Source organism: Sturnus vulgaris, chromosome Z (genome assembly GCF_052056855.1).
Source record: "Sturnus vulgaris isolate bStuVul1 chromosome Z, bStuVul1.hap1, whole genome shotgun sequence".
NCBI classification, from domain to species: domain Eukaryota; kingdom Metazoa; phylum Chordata; class Aves; order Passeriformes; family Sturnidae; genus Sturnus; species Sturnus vulgaris.
Genome location: NC_142283.1, coordinates 66,552,401 through 66,579,339, shown reverse-complemented (window position 1 = coordinate 66,579,339; position 26,939 = coordinate 66,552,401). Strand labels below are relative to the sequence as shown.

The following is a 26,939-nucleotide window of genomic DNA, read 5'->3' as shown; positions in this document are numbered from 1 at the left end:
TGCCTCCTGCGGCCAGGTGCCCTGGCCTGAACCCTGGGACGGCGACGGCGACAAGCCCCGCAAGGGCGGGCAGGAGTCCTTGCTACCCCTCGCACCCGGCGCACGGCCGCCGCACCGCAGTACTGCCTCAGCTCCTAGCAAGGGCATCTCACCCAGCCCCTAGCGAACCCACTTCCTCTCTTCCGAAACTAGCAACACCTCCTTAATCATTTCCTAAAGCTGATTTTTTTTTTTTTTTACCTCTCCCCTGGAAAGCCGTCCTAGTTTTCTCCGCTAAGCAAACTCAGGACAGAATTTACAGCTGTTCTTTACGGGACGGAAAGGGTTAATCGCCACAGTGGTTTGGGGTTGTGTTGGTTTTTTGTGCTTTTTTTTGCCCCCGTTCCCGTCCCTCGAATGCATATAATCTCATTTGAGCCCCTCAGCGTGATGAAAGCTATTGATTACTGTGTAGAGTCACCGACTTTTAGCAAGCTTTCCCAGCCCCCATCCCAAAAGTAAATAAATACGATGTGCGGGGGTGGGGGGGAACATGTATTTTCGGAAGTGTCTTATATATGTACAAATCTCGGTTTACGTCTTCCCATTCACGTGTATACTTATATCATGAAAGAGAAATCCTTCACCAGGGCTTTCCTCTAAATACCTTATTCATTGAAACTGGCAGTTCCACTCATTATTCCACTCCCTTAAACCCGATTCTGATGCCGGCTAAATATAGAGCTTCGCCTTACTGGGAACGCGAATCGAATACACAGTAAGCAAATCAGTAGCGCAGGAGGGGAAAAAACCCTTGATCAAAGCCCTCCTTTTCTTCCCAATCCTGGTTTGTGGGGCGGAGACAGGTTTCTCGCTTATTGCACATCATTTGCAAAGATCAAGCTTAAAATGCAGTCACCTCTCCCAGAACTAGTAGTTAAACCAAAAGTTAGGAGGTGGGGGTTAATAGAATTACAACCAGATTGAATTATTTTCAATCAAGGGTGTAACGGTGAAAAATAAGATGTATTATTTCAAATCTGGGAGGAGCTGTACTTTAAACAGATCATTTTTTAAAAAATTATATACAAACATCCAAGGTGGGGGAAAAGAACAGAATTCAGTACGGAAAAACACCTTCTCTCTTCGAGTCTCATAAAATCCTGACATTTTCTTTTTCTCAGTCGTTGGATTTTTTTTTTTTTTTTAATTACTCGGACGTTTTTCCAGCTCGCAGCGCGCGAGGTCACCCCGGGGGGAGGCGATGGCGTGCGGGAAGGAAGGAGGCCCGGGCATGCCCCTCGGGGAGGGGTAGAGGATGACATTCGCAGCGTACCGGGAGGAAAGACACAAAAGGTCCGACACGCGCCCACCGCGCGGGGCTGCGGTCGCTCGCCCCGCGGCCAGCAGAGGTCGCCGCGCTGCCTGCGCGCCCGGGCGCGGGGAGAGGCCGGGCGGGCCCCGCGGAGGGACCGCGCAGCACCGAGGGACCGGCCCGCAGGCAGAAAGCGAGCGCCACTGTGCTCCCCCGGCCCGGACGAGCCGAGCGGGCACGGCGCTGCAGCGGTGGATTGCAGTGAAATTGGCCATTACTAACGGTTTGCCCCAAAACACGTGCCAGGGTGTCCGAAGCTGCCCGGCTCAGAAGTCTTTCAAACTGCTTTTTGGTTTACTCAGCTAACAGAGAATTGCAGCTACTATTCTGATACCTAATTGCCTAAGTGTTCATAGTTATACGTATATATGTGCATGTACATAAACGCCCCCACATATATATATATCGCCAGTTGCTTGGGTGTAGAAGTGATCGCCTAGAAAAGCTGCATTTCACACTATTTATTTAAACGTCGCATATGTAAATTAACTGTGTGCGAGTGTTTACAACCATATCTTTACCTCCTGACACTATCTTGAGATCATTTCAGGGCAGTTTAGTTATCTCCGCAAGTGGCAACACTGAGTCTCGCTTCTTGTTTGAAATAAACCTGGAGGGTGTGTTTGCTCCCTCAGCTTCGGAAGGGAAAACATCTTGCAAAGTAAGTTAGAAATCCAAGATGGTCCGTTGTTTAGTAGCTCTCTCAATAGCAAATGCGAGTTTCAGAACTATTTCTTGGCTGTTTCATTGCAACCAGACTTCTTCGTGGAAAATTATTCTCTATGAATATAGCTTTGCCTCTCCTAACACCCAAACTTGCCTTTTAAAAACACGGGACATTGAAAACAAGTATATTTTCCTGATGAATAGTGATTGGAGGGCACTTCTACCCTACGTTGATGAGGGCGGTATAACAGTCCATGTGGAGCAGAAGACAAAAATGGGATCTAAACAAACTCAAAGGGAACGTTTAAATCCGGGTGTGGAGAGGGGGGTGTCGGAAGAGCATGGGGCGGTCGCTCTCGGGAATGGGTACAGTTCGGCACAGGCTAAGGGACAGGCACTGAGTAGCCGAAGTGGAATTTGCCCTTTGAAAAACACACACAAAGAAATCAGTGCCCATGTCTAAGATGCGTTTTGCCCGGTTTGGGAAACTTTCAGATAACTGCCCTCCGGAATCCGAGCGGCGCCGTACGCCGCTGCGCAGACGAGGGCGAGGGCACCGCACCGCACCGCACCTCTCCTGGCCGCGGCTCTCGGCTGAGGACTCCCCACATCGCCTCCAGGGAGCAGCGCCGCAGGTCCGCTCCGGCAGCAAGTCCGCGTCTTCTCCCCACCCCCCACCCTTTTTTTTTTTTTTTTTTTTTTTTTAATAATAAGAATTTTAAGGGATTCTCTTTGGGCAAAGGCAGAAGTTCTAGAGAGACAATTTAAGGTAAATATTAGTACCTTCTTCGATCTTGTATTTAACAGAAATATTGAAGATTTTATCCACGAATTTAAGAGAAAGAGGCTGGAGGAGAAATGTAAACAGTCCCATCTCGTGGCTGGGGTCGTGCTCAGCCATCTCGCCCTACGCTCCCTCTTCAGGGCATCTCCACCTGGGTAAACCAGAGCGTGGCACCCTCCTGGGAAAGGTAAACGCTCAGGAAGAAAACAGTTGGTTTAATACCACCACTACAAAAATTATATATACATACACACATATATACATATAAATGCATATGTATATATGTGTGTGTGTGTGTGTGTGTGTGTATATGTATATATCCATATGGAAACGGTGCGTGTGGCGCAGCAAGCCTGGACAGGTGAAGGGGTACAGGAACCCGAGCGGGGCCTGGAAGAAAAATGAAAGGTGTGACGCGAGATAAGCGATGCAGGAGAGCGACAAGACGAAAGTATAAAGGGAAATACAAATAAGGAGCGAGGAAAAGTTGGCCGCGCGAACCCGAGCCGGGCGGCCGCGCCGCCAGACGCTGAAATATGATAATGAGAGCAGCTGCGCCGCGCCGCCCGCAGCCAATGGGCGTGCGCGGGCGTGACGTGCCCGCGCGTGACGTCGCGCCAATGGCGAGCGGGCTGAGTTGGAGCAGAGAAGTTTGAGTAAGAGATAAGGGCGAGGCGAGTGCCCGCGCCGCCAGCGCCCAGTCCGGCACCGCCGCGCCTCCGCACCGCACCGCGCCACACCGCACCGCGCCACACCGCACCGCACCGCGCCGAGCCGCGCCGCCACCGCTCCGCACCGCGCCCGCCGCGCCGCGCCGCTACGCGTGGACGGACCCCGCCGCGCCCCCGGCGCCGCGCCCCGCACTGCGCCTCGCCGCGCGTCCCCTTCTCTCTCCGCAGCCCTGACAGTGTCTCCCACGCCGGTGGTGTTTTGTGCCATTTTATTTTTTTTTTCACCCTTTTTTTTCCGATTTCGATTTTTTTTTTGCCTCTGTTAATACTTCTACTTTTTTTTTATTATTATTTATTTTTGTTATTATTATTGTTCCTTTTTTTAGCGACAGCTCTCAAACCTACTTTGGGGTCTTAAAACGAAACCGTACACCATTTCACTGTGGACATTACACCCTCTTACAGATATGGGAGACATGGGAGACCCACCAAAAAGTAAGGCGGAATCTTTACCGTTGTTGGAATAAATGTGCTGTCTATTGTAATCGTCTCAGGCAGACGAACTGCTAAAGTGCTGAACTTCATTTGAATGATAGAGAAGGTGCCTTTGTTACCATGCCTGCATGCTTGCTCTGTCGTAGCCTTATATGTTAACAGCCTGGGGTCCTTACTCTCTTAAAGTTTGGGGAGCAGACAGGATTTTGATGGGGTCTCCAACCACGGAGCCTTAAATTCTTCTCTTGATAGGCTGTGGTGAGACTGACTATCCAGCACCTAGTCGGTTCAGGGGTATTAGCATTAGACTTGCAAAAGAGAGCAAGTGACAACTATAATGATGCTTGTTCTTGCTAGAAGCCTCGACTCCCTTCTTCTGAGGGAAAGGGCTGTGTGGGAAGTGCACCCAACCATGCTTCATCGTTTCCAGGCAGAGCCTCTTAAAATGCGAAGCGAAACACATAGGTGCTCTCCTCGTAAGGCAGGGCATTCAAATAAGAAAACAATAAAATAAAAATTAAACAAAGTGGTAGTTTTGAGTTTTGATTCCCTGCAAGGTTTGTGAAATGAGGACCTTCACCCCAAAGATTCGTCACGTTTGCATTTTAACATGTGTCCCCCCTCCTTTCTAAGCGACGCAAGATTTTGATGGCACACTAAAATTACGATCCAAAAGTGTCATATTCTTAAAAAAAAAAAAAAAGCAAAAAACTAAAAGCCCCGACAAACACCCCCCCCCCCCCCCAAATATACAAACAAACAAAAAAGGCAGACACCAAACAACGTTCCCACAATACGTTTTATAAGGGAATGACATTAAAAGTGTGTTTATCTCTGTAGGAGAGTAAACGGTTAGTCAATCATGTATTTATTTTCATTTCAGAAAAACGTCTGATTTCCCTATGTGTTGGTTGCGGCAATCAAATTCACGATCAGTATATTCTGAGGGTTTCTCCGGATTTGGAATGGCATGCGGCGTGTTTGAAGTGTGCAGAGTGTAATCAGTATTTGGACGAGACCTGTACGTGCTTTGTTAGGGATGGCAAAACCTACTGTAAAAGAGATTATATCAGGTACGACATTTACGTTGTTTAATTGTTCGGTGAGATTTTATTTTTCTTTTTAACTCTATAAATTTGACTAAGGAATTAAGAGGGAAAACTGTGAGGAAACGGGTAAAAGATAATTGGTATGTTTTTACGTGTTTTCCCGTGAATAGACCTGCGAGGAAAAAAGTTAGTAGTGAAGTTTTTTTATCTTCTTTGTATATGCAAATATCTTTATTGCTAGAATTAGGTTCGGGACCGTGTAGGACCTTTCTGTGGACTTTGGCAATGCATCCTGTAATTCTAACCAAGGGGGGAATCGTAGATAGCGAAGAATATTTTCAATAGTGTAGATATTATGAGCAATACGGAATAGATCTCTTTCTAAGACAACCTGAGAAATGCATCTCTGTGTTTCTGCAAAGACATAGTGACATTCAAAAGAAAGGCACTTCAAGCATGCCGTAAAAATAAATACACGGGTAGAAAAGAAAAAAAAAAAAAAAAAAAAAAAAAGAGAAGAAAAGAAAAAGAAAACCCTACTTAACCTAGGCCTATCAAAAACAAACAAACAAACAAAAAAAACCCCACCAAACAAAAAGAAAAACAACAACAACAACAAAAAGGAAGACAAAAACAATCCCCAAATTTCCTTCGGACTGGAGGATGACCGAAATGTTTCTTAGCTAAAATAACTGACATTTAATCTTTTTTAAATATTAACCCCTTTGGTGATATCTGACTGCCTTTTCTTTCTTATCTTATCTGTACTGATGAATTAGACAGAGCAGATCAAATTGCCCATCATCTGTTCGCGAACAATTGGGTATATTTAGATAATGGAACCGCTTCCTTCCTCACATTAAAATCTGGTAACTGATAAAATGTGAGAGTTGCCAATGCTGACACTATAGAGAAACCAAAGCAGGAATTTCGAGTGTGTTTATTATTTGTGCTCCTGGGTCATGCTGATCCATTTCAGTGTCGCCTATTGGGTTTGCCAAATCATAAGTTTGTATGACACTGAGGTATGAACAGTTTTGTTTTTTGTTTTGTTTTTTTTTTTGTTTTTTTCAGAAAGTTTTGAAAGCAAATCACCTAGCCACCTAAGATATGTCCTGATTTCTGTGTGATACTGAATTGAAATAAAACCCTCGAATCTTTCCTTCTCTAGTGCACAATTTATAAGCAAACCATTCCTTCAAGCCATTGTGAGATTATTGTCCAAATTCTAAAATGGCGAAAACCAGAGCTTTTTCTTCCTTTTTTTTTTTTTTTTTTTTTTTTTAATTCTTTACTTTTAAAAGAATGGTGGAACAGCTCTCTTTAATGTTGTCTTTCCTCTAAATTCAAATGAAACGTAAACGTTTGGACCGAAATATGTTCACTTACCTCCTTATAGAACTGAGCTGGAGAAATTCAAGCGGAAAAAAAAAACAAACAACAATCAGCCCTTTTAGATTAATACGGAATGCATTTAATTTGCTATAATTTAAAAAGGAAAAAATACCTTACGTGCAAGTTGGCTTTGAATTAGACCATGAATCAATCTCTAAGTGTCAAACCTGTGGGCAACCACCGCAACTTTTGTACCTATGAATGCACCTACTTGGCAATCGCTCTGTTCTTTTGCTGTTTAGCCGTTTGAATCTTTTCTTCTCAAAATTGGAATTCGGGTATATGCAGCTCTTAATACAGGATTAGTACACCTCTATAACGATAAAAGCTAAAGAAGTGTGTACTCACAAGCATACATTACAGACTGTATCTTTAAGGAAGTATACTGGTGAGGAAATTGGTGGGGATAAATATTAGCTCAGTTTTAGGTGCAGTTTTCACAGTTCCGTGGGTTGTGAGCGTGCATAAGTGCATGTACCCGGACATTTGTGGAAAGATGTTAATTTTAATCATACCAAGGACTTCTGGATAAGAAGGACAGTGGGAGACAAGAAAGTGTGCAGTTCGACATCCGAGTTGGAGGATTTTCTTACGTTTATCTCCTGGTGGGTGTACTGTCGTCCTCTCCTCCATGTGAGACGAGGAGCCCACCACCCACTCCAGAAACTCGTAATTTGCTTTGTGAGGCTGTCAGCGGGAGGCTGCCCTTTCATTCCTACCGGAGCGATTGAGCCCCGGCTCAAGGTGGGAGCGTCAGAAGGAGGCGAGACGGGGCAGAGAAGCTGAGGTAGAGACAAGCTGTAGAGCCAGAGCACCGAAACTGCCTTTTTGTTGGGGGAGGGAGAGAGGAGTTACACTACTCTATATGTGAGCCTGAGGAGGCATGTGTGTTATGCTTATTTTGCTGTATTAAATTAATCTGGTGAGAATAGACTAGGGCAAGAGACCCTGCGCTGGCAGTCACCCCTGCTGGGTCCCGGAGGCTAAGCTGACGAGAGTCCGAACACACGTCAAGAGGCACAAGTCTTGAGTGGGTTCCGCGCAAAAAGTATCACAGTTTGGTGAAGCTGGCAGGTTTGTGTCTGGGATGGCAGCTTCGGCAGTGTCGCCTTTCCCTGGTGTGCCCGGGTAATCCAGTTCAGCCCCAGGCCAGGCTAGGTCAGATGAGGAGGCAGGGAGAGAGCAGGGATGGCCCCACTCCTGCAGCAGCCCGAGCGCTGAGGCAAGAGGGAGAGGTCGGATATCCTCGGGAAGAAAGGGGGTCGGTTTTTTGTTTCTTCTTACACCTCTGCCTCCCAACCCTCTCACCGGTGTGTTTGTGTCCACTCCGCCTTTTACCGCACGGGGATCAGGACTGCGAGTGAATCCGGCTTATTCCTTTCCTCTTCTGGCTTCTGTATTTTCCATGCTTTTTAAAGCAGTGGATTGCGTGTGGGGCGTCTACGCGGGGCCAGGGGCTGCCCACGAGCGGGAGTGAAAACCTCTTTCTTTTTCCCTTTCCTTCCACCCCCCCCCCCCCCCCGCCCCTTCCCTGCCCTCCCCCTTCCCCCTCCCGTGCTCTCCTTCCTTCCCTCCCTTCTCCTTCTTTCTGGGCTGGGCCCTGCTCAGGTTATACGGCATCAAGTGCGCCAAATGCAGCATCGGCTTCAGCAAGAATGACTTCGTGATGCGCGCCCGCGCTAAGGTGTACCACATCGAGTGTTTTCGCTGCGTGGCCTGCAGCCGCCAGCTCATCCCCGGCGATGAATTCGCGCTGCGGGAGGACGGCCTCTTCTGCCGGGCGGACCACGACGTGGTGGAGAGGGCCAGCCTGGGCGGCGGGGACCCTCTCAGCCCCTTGCATCCCGCTCGGCCGCTGCAGATGGCAGGTACCGCCCGCGCCCAGCGCCTCGGAACCCGCGGGGTTTGGTGATGCCCGGTCCCGCTCCGGGCGGCGGGGAGAGCCCCACGGTCACAGCGGGTCCCGCGCCTCCGTGAGGAGCCGGGCCTGGGCGTGCATGCCCGCGGAGAGGAGGCGGAGGGGGCGCGCCTCACGCTCGGGGCTGCTGCGGGTTCAGCAGCCGCCAGAAACTCCCGCGTTGGTGGGACCCGTGGGGCGGAACACCTGCGGAGGGGCCGCGCCCCGGCCGCCAGCCTGCCCTTCTGCTGCCCCCGCCGCGCATCGGGTGCGGGATTCCTCCAGCAGCCTCCCCGAGCCCGGGGCAGCCCTGAGCCTGAGCAGGAGAGGGACGACCTGCTGCGGAGAGCAGGTCTGCGCTTTCAGACCCCTCCGCTGCCTCAGGAGCGGACGGAGAAGCTGTTCTGAGCGCTGGAGGAAGTGGGGTCTGAAAAGAGATAGACTTCATAACTACAGGCTAGCGCTTAGGCTGTAATTTAAAACTGTCAACAAGCTAATCTTCAGTAATTGCCTTTTAAAGTGACTCTTGCCTTCTTGAAACGTTTCATGTAATTTGATGAGAATTTCATCTCAAAACTAACCTTGTAACTTCAGAATCGCCCCACCTTACAACTTCATTCACACTTCCAGTTCTCTACTGGTACGTCAGATACTCAGAGACCCTTAGCTTTAGGAAGGGACATTTCTCTGAGGCTAACTAGGCTGGACAATACAAAGTTGGCCAGCCTTTTTGCTGTGCAAGTAACTGTAACCCTGAAAGTTATTTACAAATACAGCTATTCTAAAACCGGTTCATTTTCCTCTTCTGAGCTGCTTTCAGGTGACCTATCTATATATAGGGAGAAATAATCCCGTAACCGATCAGGGCAGAATTCTAGAGAGACTGTGCTCCCCATATCATGTTTGTGCATGTCTCCGAAAGGCTTAGTGTGTCGGCAGGTACAATACTGATAAGATTTGAAGCCTTCGTATTGTCGTCATCGCATTTGCTGATGTATTGTTACTACTAGAAAAGTCGGAACCCGACTGTACAAAAGCGAGCCCTTCTGACTGTTAGCTAAACAGTTTTAGCAAAAAAAAAAAAAAAAAAAAAAAGTACTGTTTTTATTTTTTCTTCGACTGGGTCAGATTACACATAATAGCTACAGCTACACAACGCACAGAAGAATAGCAGAACCGCAGGAACACTTTGAGCTCTTGATGTGATGCCACCCCTAGTTTTGCTCTTCTTGGCAGTTTCCATGAGTTGCTGGGCTTGCTCGCCTTTTAAAAGCACCAGATAGATATTTTTTAAATTATTCATCAAAAGTATAAGCAAATGCACCTAGCACCTCCACTTTTAAAGATAAATCCCATCTCCAGTGTATTGAGACACTGAGGTCTCACAGGCTCTTTTTTTTTTTTTTTTTTTTTTTTCCATTGGCATGGTGCAGAGGATTTGGCTTGGTTTACTCTGGTTTGGAAGCATCAAACTGCCGGGAGCTGTTGCGCGTTATCACGGCTTCTGGCTAAAATGAACTAGATTCACTATCCAAGAAGCAGACTCTAATTATGATTAATTTAAGAAGTATTCCTTCACTAATTTTCGGACCAAAAAGTCTGTTTTGGTGGTTTGTCAGGAAATAAATTCATAAAACCCTCCTGCTGCTTTCCTAGCGCGCATACACCTTAGCTAATTTGCCCTCCCCTGTCAAGTTTCATACAGGTCCAAGCTTCTGTCATTAGGGGTTTTAGGGGGGTGGTTTGTTTTTGCAAATTAATTGTCTGTGGAGTCAGAAATGTCAGTCACTCCACGAGTGCATAAAGCAGAGGAGGCTGCAGCAGGTCCGATAGATCTGAGTGCTTGAATGGCCTTTGAAAGAGGGTTCATCACCCGCCCCCCTTCCCCGCTCCTCCGCCCGCCACCTTCCCCTGTCCCACCAGCTTAGATTCATAGTCTCTGCAAACTCCCTGCTTCCTACTCATGGGGATCCTGTTCCTCCCTTCCCCTTCCCTTACAGCAGAACCTATCTCTGCCAGACAGCCAGCTCTGCGGCCCCACGTCCACAAGCAGCCCGAGAAGACCACCCGAGTCCGGACTGTCCTTAATGAAAAACAACTTCACACCTTGAGGACCTGTTACGCTGCCAACCCCAGACCTGACGCCCTCATGAAAGAGCAACTGGTAGAAATGACTGGCCTCAGCCCGAGGGTCATCAGGGTTTGGTTTCAAAACAAGCGATGCAAGGACAAAAAAAGGAGCATTATGATGAAGCAACTTCAGCAGCAGCAACCCAATGACAAAACTGTAAGTGGCTTCAGCCTCTGTCCGTGTGCTGCCTTACACCCAGCGTTTCTCCTTGGGAATTTTGTCCGGCCCGGACAGCCCCAGGGCTCGTTTTGACGCTGTTAATTTTTTTTGCGATCTCCCTGAAAACAAAGAAAACCATACCGTTAGCCATTACCGTTAGTTTCTGCTGTCAGTGCAATCGAAACAGACCACAGCGAGGAACCTATTTAGGCTGCTAAAGTGTACTTAGAATTTGTGGGACTAAGAATAAGCAGTAGCTTAGACTAACTTCTCTGCAGCATGCTCTGCAGAGCTTATGGTATGTAATAAACCCAGTCTCGACTAATACTTATACTGCAAATGCAAAGCACTCCTTAAGGAGAAAATTATGCCTTTGCCCTCTTCCGTGTTTTTAAACAGGAGTGAATCCAGAAGTAAAAATAGTTTTAAAAAAAGTAAAAATAAAATAAGAGGTTTTTTACTTAGCACTTTATATACTACAAAGTGTGTCTGTTTGTCAGTGCACTTACTGCAGAAAAGGACAAATGCAATGCAAATTTTTCAGAATTACCATAGTGTTAACAGGTTAATTTATATATGGTTATATCTATCTTGAGCTCTTTTCTGCAGATATATGCATGGGTGATGTAAAGAAGTGGAATGCACTAGGTTCAGCAGAACAAATTGTCTGTCTCCATTTTAAGCCAAATTTTTTTTTTTTTTACTGTTGTTTTAAGTCCACTTGAAGAAGAGTCTGTTATTCTCCCTGTGTATATTGACTGACCCGAGAATAACTATTAATTCATAAGGCTGCCTAGTTAAGTGGAATTTAAGGAGTTTCATTTTACCCTGTTGGAATGCAATAAAACACGGTGTTATTAACTCGCCTGAACAATCTATTCGTCGAGGCTTGGAGTTATGTTGTACACTGTGCCTGCACCACAGGGTATATTGAGAGGGCTGGGGGGATTTTTATAAAAAATAGTATTTTTTTTTTTTCTTGAAAGAGCGTGGTAATGACGTACCCCAGGTTTGCTGTGCACTGGATATACGATCCAGTTAAGGTCACGCAAAACAAAACCAGACTGGATGCGAACTATAGAAGGGAGCAGGATTAACCATTTCTCGTTCTGAGACGCCCATTGGCGAGATGCAGAGTGCTCGTGCTCAAGAGAGCTTGGGGCGGAGGGGTATGCCTTGAGACGAATAGGAGGATTAAAGAGAAAGAAAGTAAACTTCCACCGTGATAAATGCAGCGAGTAGAAACAGGCTGACCTAGAGTAGAATAGAGTAAGACATTCACAGCAGATTAACAAAGCAAATACAAGCGACCGTATAGATAAGATAGAAAGCAGTTTATTGACTCAGCGTTTATATACAATAAAGCTAACCAAGCTCATTAACATCTTTTGCTGGGCTGTTTACAGAATATCCAAGGGATGACAGGAACTCCAATGGTGGCTGCTAGTCCGGAGAGACATGACGGCGGTTTGCAGGCGAACCCCGTGGAGGTGCAGAGTTACCAGCCGCCCTGGAAAGTACTGAGTGACTTCGCATTGCAGAGTGACATAGACCAACCTGCTTTTCAGCAACTAGTAAGTGTCGGTTCCCAGCCCGAGCCAGCCGGTACCCGGGCCAGAGCAATGGGCGATTCACTCCAGGTGCCAGATGCTCTCAGAGAGACAAGCAATCCAGATTAGCTGGGTTTTCCAGAAATTGCAAGGCGGGCATGACTGCATCTGTAAAAGCAGAGAACTGAATTGATTTCACAGAGCTTGGAGCAAAATCGATCTTAGTGTACAGCAGAGATATTTCTGAGTTGAGTGTGAGTTTGGATAAGGCTCGACTCAGATCTGGTAATAGCTCGCACACTCCTGAATACTGAAAGCACTTCACCAAAACATTCTTTATATGTCACTTAATTGTACTTACATTTGTGAAAGCAGTTTCTAGAATTCACCCCTCCCCACTTCAGGCTGGTTTTGCCTTTATGCTTTAGGATGAATTTTAAATACATGATTACAGTGTCAGCCAGGGCCCTTGTTTTGTCAGACAAATATGATCTCTTAAAATTTCAAAGTCTGTGTCTTAAGCATGTACTTCTAGATATAGCTTTATGTACCTATATATACACATGAATCTATACATATATAGAGCTTACATTAAGTGTCATTCTTTGGAAAGGATATTGCTAGTACATATTTAGGTGAAAAATTCAAGCAATATAATAAACTACCTTAAGCCAAAACAAAATAGTCCTTTTAGAATAAATTCTGTCCTTAATTCACTTCCTTATGCCTATGTCACTTGGCAGCCCATATGGGACCATATCACCAACAATACGTAGGCACAACAAAGTAAATTAAAGAGGGAAGTTCAGTCTTAAGTCAGTTTCCTGCCCTAAGTGTGTTAAAACCAAATCTTTAAAATAATAAGGTACGTTATGTTTAGTATTTCAGGGATTTAGAATAACAGTTATGAAAAATTAACATGTAAACCTTTTTTTGATCTGCTGGGCTTTTTTTTTTTCCTTTATTTTTTTCCTTTATTTTTTTCCTTTATTTTTAATTTTTTTTTTTTTTTTTTTTTTTTTTTTTACACCAAGTGATGGAAGACAAAGGTTTGTAGTTGAATCTAGCATTGTGTACAGACCTTTTCCGTTTAGTATCATGCTCTCCTGCAGAATCCCTTTTCTTTTGCCCAACAGCAGTCTGCAGTGTGCTCCCCTCTCTGGCACACTATGCTTGCTCAGGAAACTGTAGCACAGCAGCAGGGCTATTTGTATCCTCTTACATCTAAAGCAACCACTGCTTTTCCTGCTTTAATCAAACTGTCCATCAGACAGGAGAAAAATTATCTCCTTGGTTGCTTTATTTACTGTGCCTTAACAAAATACGAGATTTTAAAAATCTTTGATGCAGTGAGGTTTTGTATTAAGCAGTTAAAAAAAAAAAAAAAAAAAAAGAAAAAGAAAGGCAGGACGGAAGATGGATAGTACAAATACACATATAGGTAAATAGACCATTAGGTTGACAAATTGTATTGATATACATTCGACATAATACCTGATACTGAAAAGAGTTAAATTAAAGAATAGTTGAAGGAACGTTCATTGGCCTTTCAAGGCACGGCTCTAATCTGGAAAGGGCCTTAATCACAGAATTGGCCAGCTAAATAGGTGCCAAAGAAATGCTTCTGGATTTAACAAAGCTCCACCCTTCAAGTCATGCCTTTTCCCAGCACTGCTCCTAAACTAACGGGAGCAGCGGGGCACATTAGGATGGAATAGTGTGACCTTTTTTATCAAACAGACTCTCATTAAGAAGAGATAGCACTACCCTCGAATCACGAATGAAAGAGGATGGCTGGTTTCAAATGCCTTCTGCTCCTGGATGCTTCTTCCAGGTTTATTTTGGTATGTGCACAAAAGGGGAAAAAAGTAATCTTTCAGTTTCATGTCAAGAAAACATGTGCACTGCTAAATAATTGACTAGAACATCCTATTGGGATTGCCACTCTTGCAAGACAGGGAAGAAGGCCTCATTAATAAGTTTGTTTGTTTATTTGCTTGATTTTTTCAGTCTTCTTTTTCCATTCTTTTAATCTACTTTTTCTTGGTGATTTGGCCAAAGGCCTGAAGAAGGTTCCTGTGAAGTCAGTGGGGAAGCTAAACAGAGCAACCAGCAGTGACACAGCCTCCTGTGGAGATGTATCAGGCCTATTGACTGCATGCCTTGTATATTTATTTTTGTGTTCTTCTTTGCCTGCTACTTTTCTTTGAGTTTTACAGTTGTAGCAACAGTTCTTTTTCTTATTTTTCTTCTTTTTTTTTCCTCTCTCCCTTTTTTTTTTTTCCTTTTTTTTCCTTTTTTCTTTTTTTTTTTTTTCTTTTGGCAGGTTAATTTTTCAGAAGGAGGACCTGGTTCCAATTCTACTGGAAGTGAAGTAGCATCAATGTCCTCTCAGCTGCCAGATACACCCAACAGCATGGTAGCCAGTCCTATTGAGGCATGAGGAACATTCATTCAAATACCTGTTGTTGTTTCTGCCCTTACCCTCACCCCTGTTGAAGAGAGTGGGAAAGTGAACGTGTTGGGACTTCGAAATTTAGGGGGAAAGAATATTTAACAACCCTGTAAAGAACCTAGCAAGGAACTGCTCCATGAGATGAACGGAGTCATATTTGAAAAGACAAGGTAATATGGTAGCAACACTGTGAAGACAATCATGGGATCTTACTAGAAAAAAATGCTTAAAAGAACCACAAACCCCCACAAACCCTGCGCTTTTCAATGATCAGAGGAGTGTCGAAAAGACGTTTTCCAAATATAATGGATTTGTACCCGTGGATCTCAAAAAAAAAAAAAAACCAAACAAAAAAAGAAAAACAAACAAACAAAAAAACCATCTTTTCATTTGACTGCACATCTTAGGGAGAAACCAAGGTAGAGGGACTTTCTATCTGGTCCCTCCCATTCCGAATGGTGCTGTTTCTATATTGGGGATAGCCTTGCCAAAAGAAGCTCCAGTAGGTTTTCCATCATCAGGAAAGAGACGATTCAGCCCTGCATTGTTGAAAGATTCCTTGCAGGAAGGTGGAGCTGCATTGGTTTGCAATGTTGTTTTTAGTTGACTCTTAACAAGGGGTTCTTTCCTGGGTCTCTTCTAGCATGCCTGTAGCGGGGTTTTGATTTTGTTTGGTTGAGATCCACCCCCTATTAAGTGTGATGCGATTAAAAATAGGTTTTTGAATTCCTCTTTAAAGGCGAATTTATAAAAAACATTGCAACAAGGTATACCTCTATTTTGCCACAAAGCGTCTCGGGATTGTGTTTGAAATGTGTCCGCCCAAGAACCTTCCCCTCCCCCAGAGATGTGTATAGTCATTGGTTATAACGACTGTTTTTCTCTCTTTCCTTTCCTTTCTCTTTCTCTCTCACTCTCTAGAAAAAAAATATAGGAAAAAAAAGTAAAAAAAAAAAAAAAAAAAAAGGAAAAGTAAAAAGAAAAAAAATCACTCTTTTTGTTTGCTCTTGCATTGCAAAATTATAAAGTAATTTATTATTTATTATCAGAAGACTTGCCACTTTTCATGTCAGTTGAATATTTTTTTTGTTTGCTGAAGTAAAAAAGAAAAAAGAAAAAAAAAAGAAAAGGTTGTACCGTGGTCTTTGAATTATATGTCTAATTCTATGTGTTTTTTGTCCTTTTTCTTTCCTTAAATATGATGTGAAATAAAAGCGCCATATGTAGAATTATTATATCTTCAGGACTATTTCACTAGGTAAGCGTTTGGAATAGAAATAATAATAATAATAATAATAATAATAATATTAACATTAAATAATGAACAAAGTTCCCTCTTTTAAATATTTACAGGTTAGCAGCTAAAATACCTGAAATAAAATATTGCATGCAAAGCCGGTCGTTAGTGAATAAAAGGAGTGTGATATTTTATTGCAAGTATTAACGACCAGCTTGTAAATTTCCGTTTCAACAACTGTATCAGGGCTAGTTGGATGCCTTAGCTTTCAATCGATAATGTTAGAAAGTCTCTTGTTCCCCACCCCATCCCTTGCCCTTAAAAGTGATATTACTCTAGGCATGATCAGACATAACGCTAAGACATCTAAAGAACTGAGAGCTCAGGCTTTTTGCTGAGTTCTGATATTTTTAAAAAAATAATAAAAAGAAAGTGCTGTATACCAAAGCCTCGTTGTTGAGATTGTTGAAGTGACCTGTACTTTAAGTATAAGCTCCTTATAAAAGGGACGCTTTTTGCTTAACAAGTCAAGTATGACCATTATTTATCAATGTCTGCTGTCAAAACAATTTAATAATGCTGCAGGAGGAATAGTTGTGGGGATATTTCTGTCGGGGATATTGCTGTGAAATTGCACGAATATGTTCCTTATTTTCTGTCGACTTCCCTCTCTTCACTCCCTCTTTTCTTCCTTTTTTAATTTGCGGGGGAGAGGGTGGTGAAAGCTAGAATCGTGGGCGATTTCTTGGGGAAAGGTAGAAAGAAATAAATTTTAAAAAATGGGAAAGGGTTGTTTTTGCTTCAATCCAAGTGCTCCCTAGTGCTCCCGGGCAGCACAAGACAAAGGTTCACTTTAAAACACCCTTAAGGACTGGAACATACAGAGATTTTCAGACTGACAAAGACAAGTTGGTTTGCATGTCAGTTACTCCAAACCCCAATGTTTTCTTAACATAACCTTCTTTTCCCTCCCTCCTCACCATCTCAGCCCACCCTGAGCAAGCTCAGCTATAGACAAACCATTTCGACAGTACAGAGAACATTAAAAAATGTTAAAATCTAATACAAGGATTTCAATCATCCTGATTAGAAACTGGATTCATTTTGTATGCTCAAGTGTAATACATTTTTGAGTACTTGATAAATATTTAAATAAATATGAAATTTACCTTAAACTGTGTGATCAGTAACCCTTGTGTTTTCATGCAGGATCAGAGGATTGGTACGGCACTTCGGGGGGCGGGAGGGAGAAGGGTTATCATTTCTGCCCGGTGGTCTGACGTGTAAGTTGTTGGAGTCGCTCTCACTTGGGTGAGTTTGGAGACAGAGTCTCCGACTCGGGAGGGTCTGTAACTGGCGCTGGAAACCTGTAAGGGCAGGGCAGCCTGGGGGCCTTGGCGCTCGCCGCCCGCCGCCGGCAGGCTGCCGTGTAGGTGGTGGTGGTGGAGCGGCGGCTCCGCGGGGGAGACGCGGGGTCACGCAGGGCGGGGGTGACCGACACACAGAGCAACCTGCTCGCCAGGGGCTGGGGACAGCTGTCCCTCTGTCTCCCGCCCCGGGAAGGACCGGGAGGCGGCTGGATGCCTGTCGGCTCCGAGGGCCACGCAGGAGGGAAGGGTGGCTTTGGACTGCCGGCCCTTGCGAGGGAAAGACCCCCAGCCCTGCCAGGCGCCCCGCGGTCCGGGCGCGCCCTCCGGGCGGCTGGGACAGCCGTGGAGATAAGCCGCCCGCCGGGAGGCAGGGGTTTGGCCTTTGGGCCGCCAGCACCGCGGCTTGTGCCTCGGAACGCACAGGGCTGCAAGCGCCTCTGGAGCCGGAGCGCTGCCGCGGCTCGGCAGCCGCGGGCCCCGAGCCCGCTCGGGATGTGGCTGCGCACTCGCCCGCAGCCCCGCTCCTGCCGGCAGCCCCGCACAGGGCCTGCCTGACACCCCCGGCCCTGTGCCGGGCTAGGAAGAGTCGGGTCGCTCCTGCGCCGGCCACTCCGGGGTCCCCGCGTCCCCACGGCCACTGCGGCCCGCACACCCGCGGTCGTCCTGGAACCTCCCTCGAAACTTCGGTTAAACACGACTGGTCTGATTTTCAGAGTTCTCTTTTTTTTTTTTTTTTTTTTTTTTTTTTCCTTTTATGGCCTTTGATTCCCTTTTTCATTACATGCATTTGTGAGGTTCCCACAAACTACAGAGTGTTTTCTACCCTGAAGCAAATAAAGACAAACTTTGAAGCGGATCGTCCTACTGCCTTCGATAGAATGCTTCTTGAGCTTGGGCAGCAGGATTTGTGTAAGTGAGAGAAAAGATCCTCTTCATGAAATGCGTGTCGTTATGGTGCTCTGTCAGGTTTCTGCTCTGATTCCTCTTTCTGGTATGGACCGAGGGTGGCGATTAGCAGTCCCAGATCTGCCAGCTTACTTCTTGCAGCAGCTACCCTTAACAGTGTCAAATAAGCCCGTTATAATTTCTCTGAGGACTTTGTTTGCACACACTGAGATCAATATTCAAACTCTTCTCATTTCAATATTTGTACCCAGGTTAATTAGCTCTCAGCATCCCCAGCCAACGTGGCAGTGTGACGCAGAAGCCGGGTACGTGAATTCCAGAGTTGAGATCAGTTAAACACCTCAACAGTAAGTGTTTGCATTTATATACATCTGTATGCATACATTTATTAACAAATTCAGGTTGGGTTACCTAAGAACGGATGTCGGGCGATGCCAGCCCTCAGGCCGCAGCATCCCCAATCCCAGCACAGCGCCCGGGACGGAGCCGGAGAGGCGTCAGTGTCCGTGGTACCGAGTGGGTTTCACGGGCACTGGTCCTCCCTGGCCCTCTCTACACGCCCGAAACGCCGAAAGCGTTTTACGGTGAGAGATGCCGCTGTTGGGCGCTTTGCGTGCTTTAGCGGAGCTGTAAGTAGTTAATAAAGGGGCTGGAAAGAGATCCTGTTTACTGATTGTTCCTGATTGTTGTTTTCTTGATAACAGAGCAAGCCACTGAATGACTGTTTGAGCTCAGGCGCCACAAACATAAACTTAACAGCTCCCAGTGTGCCGGCCCTTCTGGAGGATCACTCCTCACCTCCCAGGGCTTGTGAAGTGCAGGAGGAGAAGGCAGTTCCCAAGGAAGCAGGCTCCAGGATGATGGGGGTGGTGGTGGGTAAGGGAGAAAACTCGCCTGTATACCCGATCTTTCCATATTGCACGGTATCGGCCCTCATTAGCTAGGGGCAAAGAGCATAAAATCAATAGGTACTTTTCTCCCAGCCTCCTACCCGTGCCGGAGCTCGAGGCAGGCTCTGGATGCTGCTCTGCACAGCATCCCAGCCGAAAGACGCTGCTTTTGTACCACGCTGCAGTGTCGCGTGAATTCCCTTAAATTTTCTTGCAGCGGCTAAGGGCCTCCAAACAAGTGCTCGCTATAGGGCAGGGAGGGAGGGCGAAGGAGCCAAGGAGGGCGCGCAGCCTGGCCGCGGCAGATCCGAGCCGGGCCGGCTCTCCCGGGGCTGCAGCTCCAGCGGCGGCCCGGCCGCTCTCCGCCGCGGTTGCCGCTGGAGGAACCACCTGCAGCTCCGGCCCTTTGCTGGGGCGTGTGGCGTGGGGAAGGAAGGAAGGAGGGAAGGAAGGAAGGAGGGAAAGAAAAAGGAAGGGTGCAAAACTGGATTTTTTGCTGGAGTGTCTCTTCTTTGTTTTATTTTCTTCCGAAAGACAAAACAAGGGCAAGGTGTGTTTGTGGCAAGGAGAGAAGACAGAAAATTTTCCAGAAATAAGAGACAAGGACCAAAGCAGAACTTGGCTTCTAGCTCCGGGCAGACGTCGTGTGGCAATGGGAAGAGGAAAATAGGGTGTTACTGTGGTTTTTCTTTAGGAGGGCTGTTCAGGTCGGTAGATCTCCAAGGCTAATCCAAACAAGCCGTTTGACTTGTGAGGTCCGGTGTCTAGACATAGCTGGTGACTCGGCGGCTCCTTATCTGGTTTTGGAATCAGCCAAAAGAGACTTTTCTTAATGTCCACAGCAGCACTAGGATCTGCCGGGGCCGGGGAGCCACCGCACCTCCCAGACAGGACAACAAATACACCCACCACCTGGAGGCTTTACAGCCCACTTTGTTGTTCCCGAGCCGCCACTGCTGCTGCCCAGCCTCCCCCAGCCCCGGCCGCCGGGCAGGGATGACCGGACTGCTGCCCAGACAAACCCACACCCAACTGCTTGCCACTGCAGTGCCCCGCTAGCCCCCCGGGCACCGAAGGGCCACCTCTGCAGCAGGAAGTGGCAGTGGACACTCAAGTCCCGCTGGGATCAGAACCGCTGCTTTCTCGACCCCCGTCACAACACCCCCTCCACTCCTGTGTGTGTATGTTTTTGTTACTACAAGTTTTATGGATTTTTTTTTCCCAGTTGAAGTTTTGCAGAGAATGGGTAAAAATTTTCAAACTAGCTCTTGTTCACGAACCTTTAGGAATGATCAAAGCAAATCAATTAAATGAGAGGAAGTCAGTTTAGATAAAAGATCTTCTATGGGACTAGAATACTGCCTTCTGTATCAGTCCTTCATGCTGGATTTGTGAATATTGCAAACTGTAAAGCTTGTTTGAGGTGGTTAGAATCAATAAAAGCATTTAACTCAAAAGTAAGCAGCATTTGAAAGTGAAGAGAAAGAGGCATCTTTTGCTTGGATGTCACTCATTCCATTTAGTCATTTGGGTTTTTTCTGAGATTTCAAACTCTCCTGGAACGTTGAGTGGCTGGATAGTGGATTTTCAGATTCCTGAACAGTGCATGAGCCCATGCTGTTTTTCTGCTGAAATGCAAGCTGATGTGCTGTGTAATTCCTCTTCAAACTGTGCTGTTTCTCAGTGTGGTTGAGTTCAGGGCCATGATATCCCATTTTGGAAGCTGATGGCTGTAACTATGATGCACTGATATGCTATTTGCAGTGGATATTGTAATTGAGTCTGCTAATGTGGAATTACGAAATTTACCAGTGGGTAGAACTCTCTCCGTGCAGTTTAGGAGGCTTGTGAATAAGTGCTGTTTTCTAGATTTAGTAGTTGCAAATTTCCTCATGCATAGAGCAAATTATATTCCAAGGCTTTTGGTATAATTTTCCATCAAACACATTTAAACCATTTTAAACTCCCAATAACTCAGGGAATTCAGGATCAAGAGAGCAACATTTCCTATAAAAGGAATCTTAACCATGATCCTGGTACTCCTCTTTTTTTTTTTTTTTTCTCATGGGTAAAATTTTGTGTTTATTTTTAACTGTCACAAATACAAGGTGTTGTTTGAAAAGTGTTAAACTTAGCAGGTATATAGAGATAATACTGACGTGTCACTGTGCATGATAAAGTAAAATATGGTGGGAATTAACTTGAAAAGTTTATGAAGGTTTTAACTACAGCCCATAAATTAACCTTTTTTACAAAGATATGATGATATGTAAAAGATCTTACAATATATGTGACACTCTAAAATTTGGAGGCCAAACATATTTCCCCCAACTTGAAGACTCAAACTGAGGTCTCAGACATTGAAGATCTTTCTGTAAATAATCTGAAGTAATTAATATTAGAGCACTCTAGTGAATCAGAAATTGCAGGAGCAAACTTTCCAGTTTATACAGGGCCTTCTGTGAAGGTAGTGGAATATTTGCTGCTAACCTCTAGTGAGGCAGGAATGCATAGCTTTGAAGGCTCAAGTCCAACTCACATTGAAGCTAGTGACAAAAACCTCCTAGACATGAAGGTAAAAATATCAGTGTATAAAATCTGTATAAAAATCGTATAGAGTAAGTGTTTAAAAATAATATAAAATATAATTTTGTAGGAAAAAGTAATTTCCTTCCTACAACTCTCATTCTTTTTCCACATTTTAATTTAAATGTTATGATTTTCTATTATAAGACAGAAAACGCTATGAAGATATTGGTGCATCAGTAAAAGCATCTTGCTTGGTGTGGGAAACAGAAACAGGACTTAATAACTCATCTGAATGTAGAGAATATTGCAAAATAGTCAACCACTCTCTGTCTCACTTATTGCTGCCTTAAGGAAATTTCGTATGTGCAAGTCCTGGGGTAAAAGACTACATGCATATTACCTAGATTATATTTTAAGGGGAGAACTGTTGGCAAAACCTAATGGAATCAGTCCCGCAGCAGGTGTCTGAAGGTCTAATTGGCATGTATTTCATCTTTGTGATGTGAAATAAGGAAGGTTTTGCAGGATTAGCCTTACTGGTATGACTGAAGTTCAGGCTCATCCTGAGCTCGGCAGCTGCCCAATTTGTTGTCACAGAATGATCCCAAACTTCACACACAGCAGTCCCACAGTCAGTGGGATCTGAGGTGTTCAAAAGATGCAGAGTTTCCTTCTGACAAAACGGGCACTAGAAAGGCTAGAGCTTTTTCTTTTAATCAAGTAACCTTACTCAGGGCTAGGCCTCTTCTCTCTGAAATCTGTGGATAGTTCTCATAATTAAGTCAGGATGATCAGGATTGGGTACTTTGTGACCATAAAGCTCAAGCTGTTGTATTAGCTTAAATAAATGTGTTTTAGTCAAGCACTGAGTCCAGATCTTACTGGCTTACTAGGTAGTGTAAACTAGGAAAACAACTAACTCCCACTGTTCATACAGGAGCAGTATGTTTTGAAATCTCTGTTCACTGTTTTTCTTCTAATGAACTAATTTTCAAGGCATCTTTGCCTGTCATTCCAATAAGCACAGCTGTTTTATGCTCTGATCTTAATTTTTTCCTGAGTAAAACCCCAATGGACTTTTAGAGAGTCATGTGTCCTCAATTCAGTTGAGCCCATCCCATTTCAAAGTCAGCAATCCCTGCCAATTATATACTAGCAAAGGAAAGAACATTTAGATTTTTTGCAAGGACTGCTACATATCACATTTCTTTGTGGTACCAATGCTATTGAGAAGTACTTCAAAGCAGGTCATTAAATTAGTCCTGAAAGTGAAATTTCAACATTTGGGATCTTAATCTCACAGTGAATTGGTTCTCCAAAACTGATTACATTAGGCAAAGGTGCTTGCAGTTTTAATTTAACTTACTAGATAATTACAAAAAAACCAACCTCCTCCCAGACTTCTCCCCCCCCCAAAAAAAAAAAACCAAACCAGAAAAAGAAAAAAAAAACCAACAAGAAAATAAAACCCCAACCAAACAAGAAAAAAACCAAACCACAAGCCCAGTAGATTATGTATGACTGATACTACTTCTTACAACTATTAAATCAAAAATATTCTTCATCAGTTTGACTTCTTTTCCTGGTGAACATGCCTATAGAAAAACATTTCTTTCTGAAATCATTGTGTCATTTAAGCAGGTATTTATTTGAGGATGCTTATGGCTCTTCCACAGATACGTAGTGCCTAATACAATGGACTGTGCTCCTCACATGTCCTTAGAGCAATTCTGTAACCTTTGTAGCCCATAAAAGTAAATAAAACAACACAGTGATTTAAATACAACTCTGCAGTAATAACTGACTAGTATAGATAGAAAGCCTTGAGTCTTATAAATGCTAAATTATGATAAAATAACTTTTTCAACACTGCACTTATTCCTGTTTCTATGGTGAAATTGTTGCCCACTTTCACAGGAGAATTTGGTCTCTTCATTCAGTAAGTGCCTCACAGAAGAAGTGGGAATTAAGAATGAAAGAGCATGACAAGTAGCAGCATTGCAATTATCATTGCAAATTTTATATTGCAAGGACTGAGTGTGGATGGAAAACCCCCTGAAAACTGAAAGTCTTGTTCTGCAAGATCAAATGCTTGTCTGTTGTGGTCACTAAAGCAATATGTTCCTTCACTAGGGTTTTATTTGCCTTTAACTATTTAGTAAGATAACCCTATACCTTATATTTCAGGTGATATTTCTAGTTTTGATACACATTTTAATATAATGCTGGACAAAAGGCAGTAATTAAAGCAACTATTGATCAAGTAGAGAATAAAAAGTTAACCAGTCAATAATGAACTAAGTTTTGTGAGTTACCTGATCCAGTTCTTAATAATTTCCATTATTGAGGTGGTGCTAATCTGAGTTGCCCTTTAGTTAATCATTGTTTTACACATTTTTTAAATATTGCAGGATATTTTTTATTGGGCAATAAAAGTGACTAGAGTCAGAGGACATATAAACTCTTATGACTGTGGAGTCTAAAAGGAACAAATAATTATTGATTCCAGTTAGGTCGGTGAAACTGCCAGAGGCAGTAGATGGTAAATACAATTTTAAGAAAAACATGGAAGAGAAAAAGGGAGATTGAAAGTGGTTTATGTCTACCTGTGTCATTTCACCGAGTCTGTGATACCCTAACAATGCTGTCTGGTACTGGAGCCTTTATTTCATGGCACAATCTCGATGTGCATGGGCTGGTGAAGGGTTTCACTGGTATCAAGAGCTTGCAGATCTTCTCTGGGAAAGGTTGTTTCCCTCCTTTTCAGCATAGGCTGAGCTGGTTTTGTTGGGGATGGTTAGACAAGCACTCTCTTCCTTGGAGGGATGCTGAAAAAAGTTGTGACAGAATAGTTCCCAAAGCATAGAGCTGACTTAAATTCACATCTATGTGGGAAGAGGCATTGAGAGATTGCCAATGAGAACCGATTCATGGATGATGGATAGAGATCGGGTGTCCCCAATAAACTTCACCATGCATTTGTTAGAGTGGAAAGAGAGCATTGGCAGGAAGTCCAATGCTGGGAAGAGAGGCTGGGAAGAGAGGCTCTGGATGGCTCCTGGCCCTGAGTTCCCACACTCCTTGGTCCTTCCTCTGGCACAGGGTGCTCCTGCTCCAGTGCTGCAGACTCATCCATGTGCAGGATATTATGGCTTGCTTGGGCAAAGCTCCGCCTGTGCCTTCTCCATCTCCTCAGTCAGCATGGGATCCGTGTATGTGCTTCATGACAGAATATAGACCTCTGCCCTTAAAGCTAGGGCTCAGCACATGGCACCCTCTTTGTAAAGGCTGTGCTGGTAAAGGACATGGGCCCCAGTGCTACTGGGAATCCTCCCTCACCTCCCAGAATTTACAGCCAAGGCGCTTGCTGAAGTGCACACACTAATTTTTTCCCCTTAATTTGGGGTTTGCAAAGTATTATTTTTAACTTCAAAAGATGCCTGGAGTAGTAGCTCCTCGTGCTCTAAAAGACATCAGTGGTTTCAGCATTTATTTGGATGTGGCATACCTGGTTCCAAACTCCCTCCATGCCTGATAAAGCTGTGCATCCTTCCACCACCCTTGGCAGTCCTGTGTACATGTGAAGCTGCTGTGTGTCTGGTGGGGTGATTCCATCCCACTTGCTGAACTTATGCAATGGCAATGGTGAGACTGGAGAGAGGAATCAAGAGCTTGAAGGTTGAAACCTCTGTCATGGAGAACATCTTTGAGTCCATTTGGTTGGACTCAATGATCTTAGAGGGCTTTTCCAAATGTAATGATTTTCTATAATTTGGAGGATAGCTTTTGCCTGAAGCATGTGGCTTGTCAGAAACAGACTAGGCATCCCTGCAGGCAGAGGTCTCGGTGTTTAAGAAACTCCAACATTGAAATCTGGGTTTTCTGCAGAGGTAATTTGTCTCTGGAAATAGTCATCAGGTAAACAAAGTTTTGAGGATCCCATTTTGGGCCCTAACTTCTTAGCCTCTCTTTGGGTGGATACCACTCTGGAGGGTGTTTGCAGTGTCAGATGGTGTCCAAAGACTCCACAAGAGGAAAGATCTGGACAGCTTCCATCTTTCAGCAGCGTCAGGTTTGTAGGGCTTCTGCAATGGAAAAGGGAGACTGTGAATCTCTGCCTCCTTTAACTTGGCTGCCAGTGTGTGGGTGAGACTGAAAAATGACTGCAAGCTGTCTGGCCACAGCTTGGTCTGAATCAGTCTGAAGGAGCTGTCAGAGCTTGAAGGACACTTCCAGCAGGTAGAACAGAGCTTGTACCTGCCCTGCTCACCGGGGACTCTGCTGGCTGCTGAACTGGAAGCATTACTGTTATTTTGACTGCAGCTAGGTGATCCCATCTCAGCAGATGAAAGGCAGGTTCCCCAGAACACTTCCCCTTCATTTACTTCTAAGACATTTGTTATCAATGGATGAAGATGCTCTTGTGATCCATGCCCTAGCACATGTCTTAGCAATGATCTGTTACAGTGAATTTGTCAGAGTGCCATCTATGTTCACTAAGCATACTATCTTGCTGGGAGCATGAGACCAGTGTTCACAGAGCTCTGCTAGCCACTGGTTGGTCTCCAAGTAGAGCTTTAAAACATAATTTTGACTTGTATGCCTGAGAACATGTGCATCTACCTGCATAACCTGTTCATATCTGAAACCTGCAGAACCTGGTTATAAGTTAGAGCAGACACAATATGAAAATGGAAAAGAAAAGCCTGTCAGCAAGTTTTTTCCAGGTCTCTGCTTCTGAGTTCTCTGGTATTCTCTGGTATTGCCTGTTGTCAATGTAGCCAGAATACACTAACCTTCAGTAAATGACCAAGTCTTCTCGAGGAGTGAGGAAGATGAAATAGTAGAGGAAGAGGTAATTATTTGAGAGACATGGGTAAGATTTTGTGCCCATCTTTGTGAAGTTATTTTCTAGTTAGAGATTAGAGTTAGAATATTTAATTTTCAAAAATACTCTCTGTAGCCGTTATTACAAATTTTCTCTTCAGTTTGTAACTGCTGTGTTTTTTTCTTGAGTACTAGTAAATATGGTCTCCTCTACCTGAGCTTGTCAGAAGTTCTTTGTCATATTTGTATCAGGAATATCACAGTTTACTGAGAAATTTCCAAACTCTTGAATTTGCTGTGCAGCTGTTCAGTGCAGTGTGTGAGCAATTGAACAGTTCCTGTGCAAGAGCTTGACCTTACACAGAGCTCTAAGTACTGTAACCTCTTCAAATTCAGTTTGGTAATCCTTGTTTTATTCAGTTCTACAGAGTCAGTCAAACACCAGCAGTTTTAGACAAGTAGACTTGTCTAAAAGCACGTTGTAAGTATAATTTGGATAATAATTGCAATTTGTAATGCAACTGACTCCATGAATATTAGGAGAAATCTCTTGGCAACGGAAGACTGCATCAGA

At 44.5% G+C, this 26,939-nt stretch overlaps 1 protein-coding gene and 1 long non-coding RNA gene across 4 annotated transcripts in view; one reads left to right on the top strand and one right to left on the bottom strand.

Annotated features, from left to right (window-relative positions):
• Positions 1 to 3,707: 3,707 nt before the first annotated feature.
• Positions 3,708 to 17,018, top strand: ISL1 (ISL LIM homeobox 1). Of its 2 annotated transcripts, XM_088155961.1 has the most exons (7): positions 3,708 to 3,726; positions 3,862 to 3,970; positions 4,854 to 5,043; positions 8,023 to 8,282; positions 10,312 to 10,598; positions 12,008 to 12,175; positions 14,478 to 17,018. In XM_088155961.1, the coding sequence occupies exons 2-7, from the start codon at positions 3,943 to 3,945 to the stop codon at positions 14,592 to 14,594; spliced, it is 1,050 nt and encodes a 349-aa protein (XP_088012087.1). In that variant the 5' UTR covers positions 3,708 to 3,726; positions 3,862 to 3,942; the 3' UTR covers positions 14,595 to 17,018. The 2 variants fall into 2 exon arrangements, with proteins under 2 accessions (XP_088012087.1, XP_014739774.1); XM_014884288.2 differs by lacking the exon at positions 3,708 to 3,726 and having other exon boundaries at positions 3,733 to 3,970; positions 10,315 to 10,598.
• Positions 11,950 to 26,939, bottom strand: part of LOC148219895 (uncharacterized) — a 117,973-nt gene continuing 102,983 nt past the window's right edge. The window contains exon 3 of one of the 2 annotated variants that reach the window (XR_015799235.1): positions 11,950 to 12,319. This is a non-coding gene — a long non-coding RNA (uncharacterized LOC148219895). Of the gene's footprint in view, positions 12,320 to 22,938; positions 25,624 to 26,939 lie in introns of those variants that run through there. The other variant, XR_015799236.1, reaches the window with a different exon arrangement.

Excerpts from the sequence above, each read along its gene's own strand:
- ISL1 (XM_088155961.1), top strand. The coding sequence starts at position 3,943 with ATGGGAGACATGGGAGACCCACCAAAAA. Across the intron at positions 5,044-8,022 it reads TGTAAAAGAGATTATATCAG|GTTATACGGCATCAAGTGCG; the intron begins GTACGACATTTA and ends GGCCCTGCTCAG. Across the intron at positions 10,599-12,007 it reads AGCAACCCAATGACAAAACT|AATATCCAAGGGATGACAGG; the intron begins GTAAGTGGCTTC and ends GGCTGTTTACAG.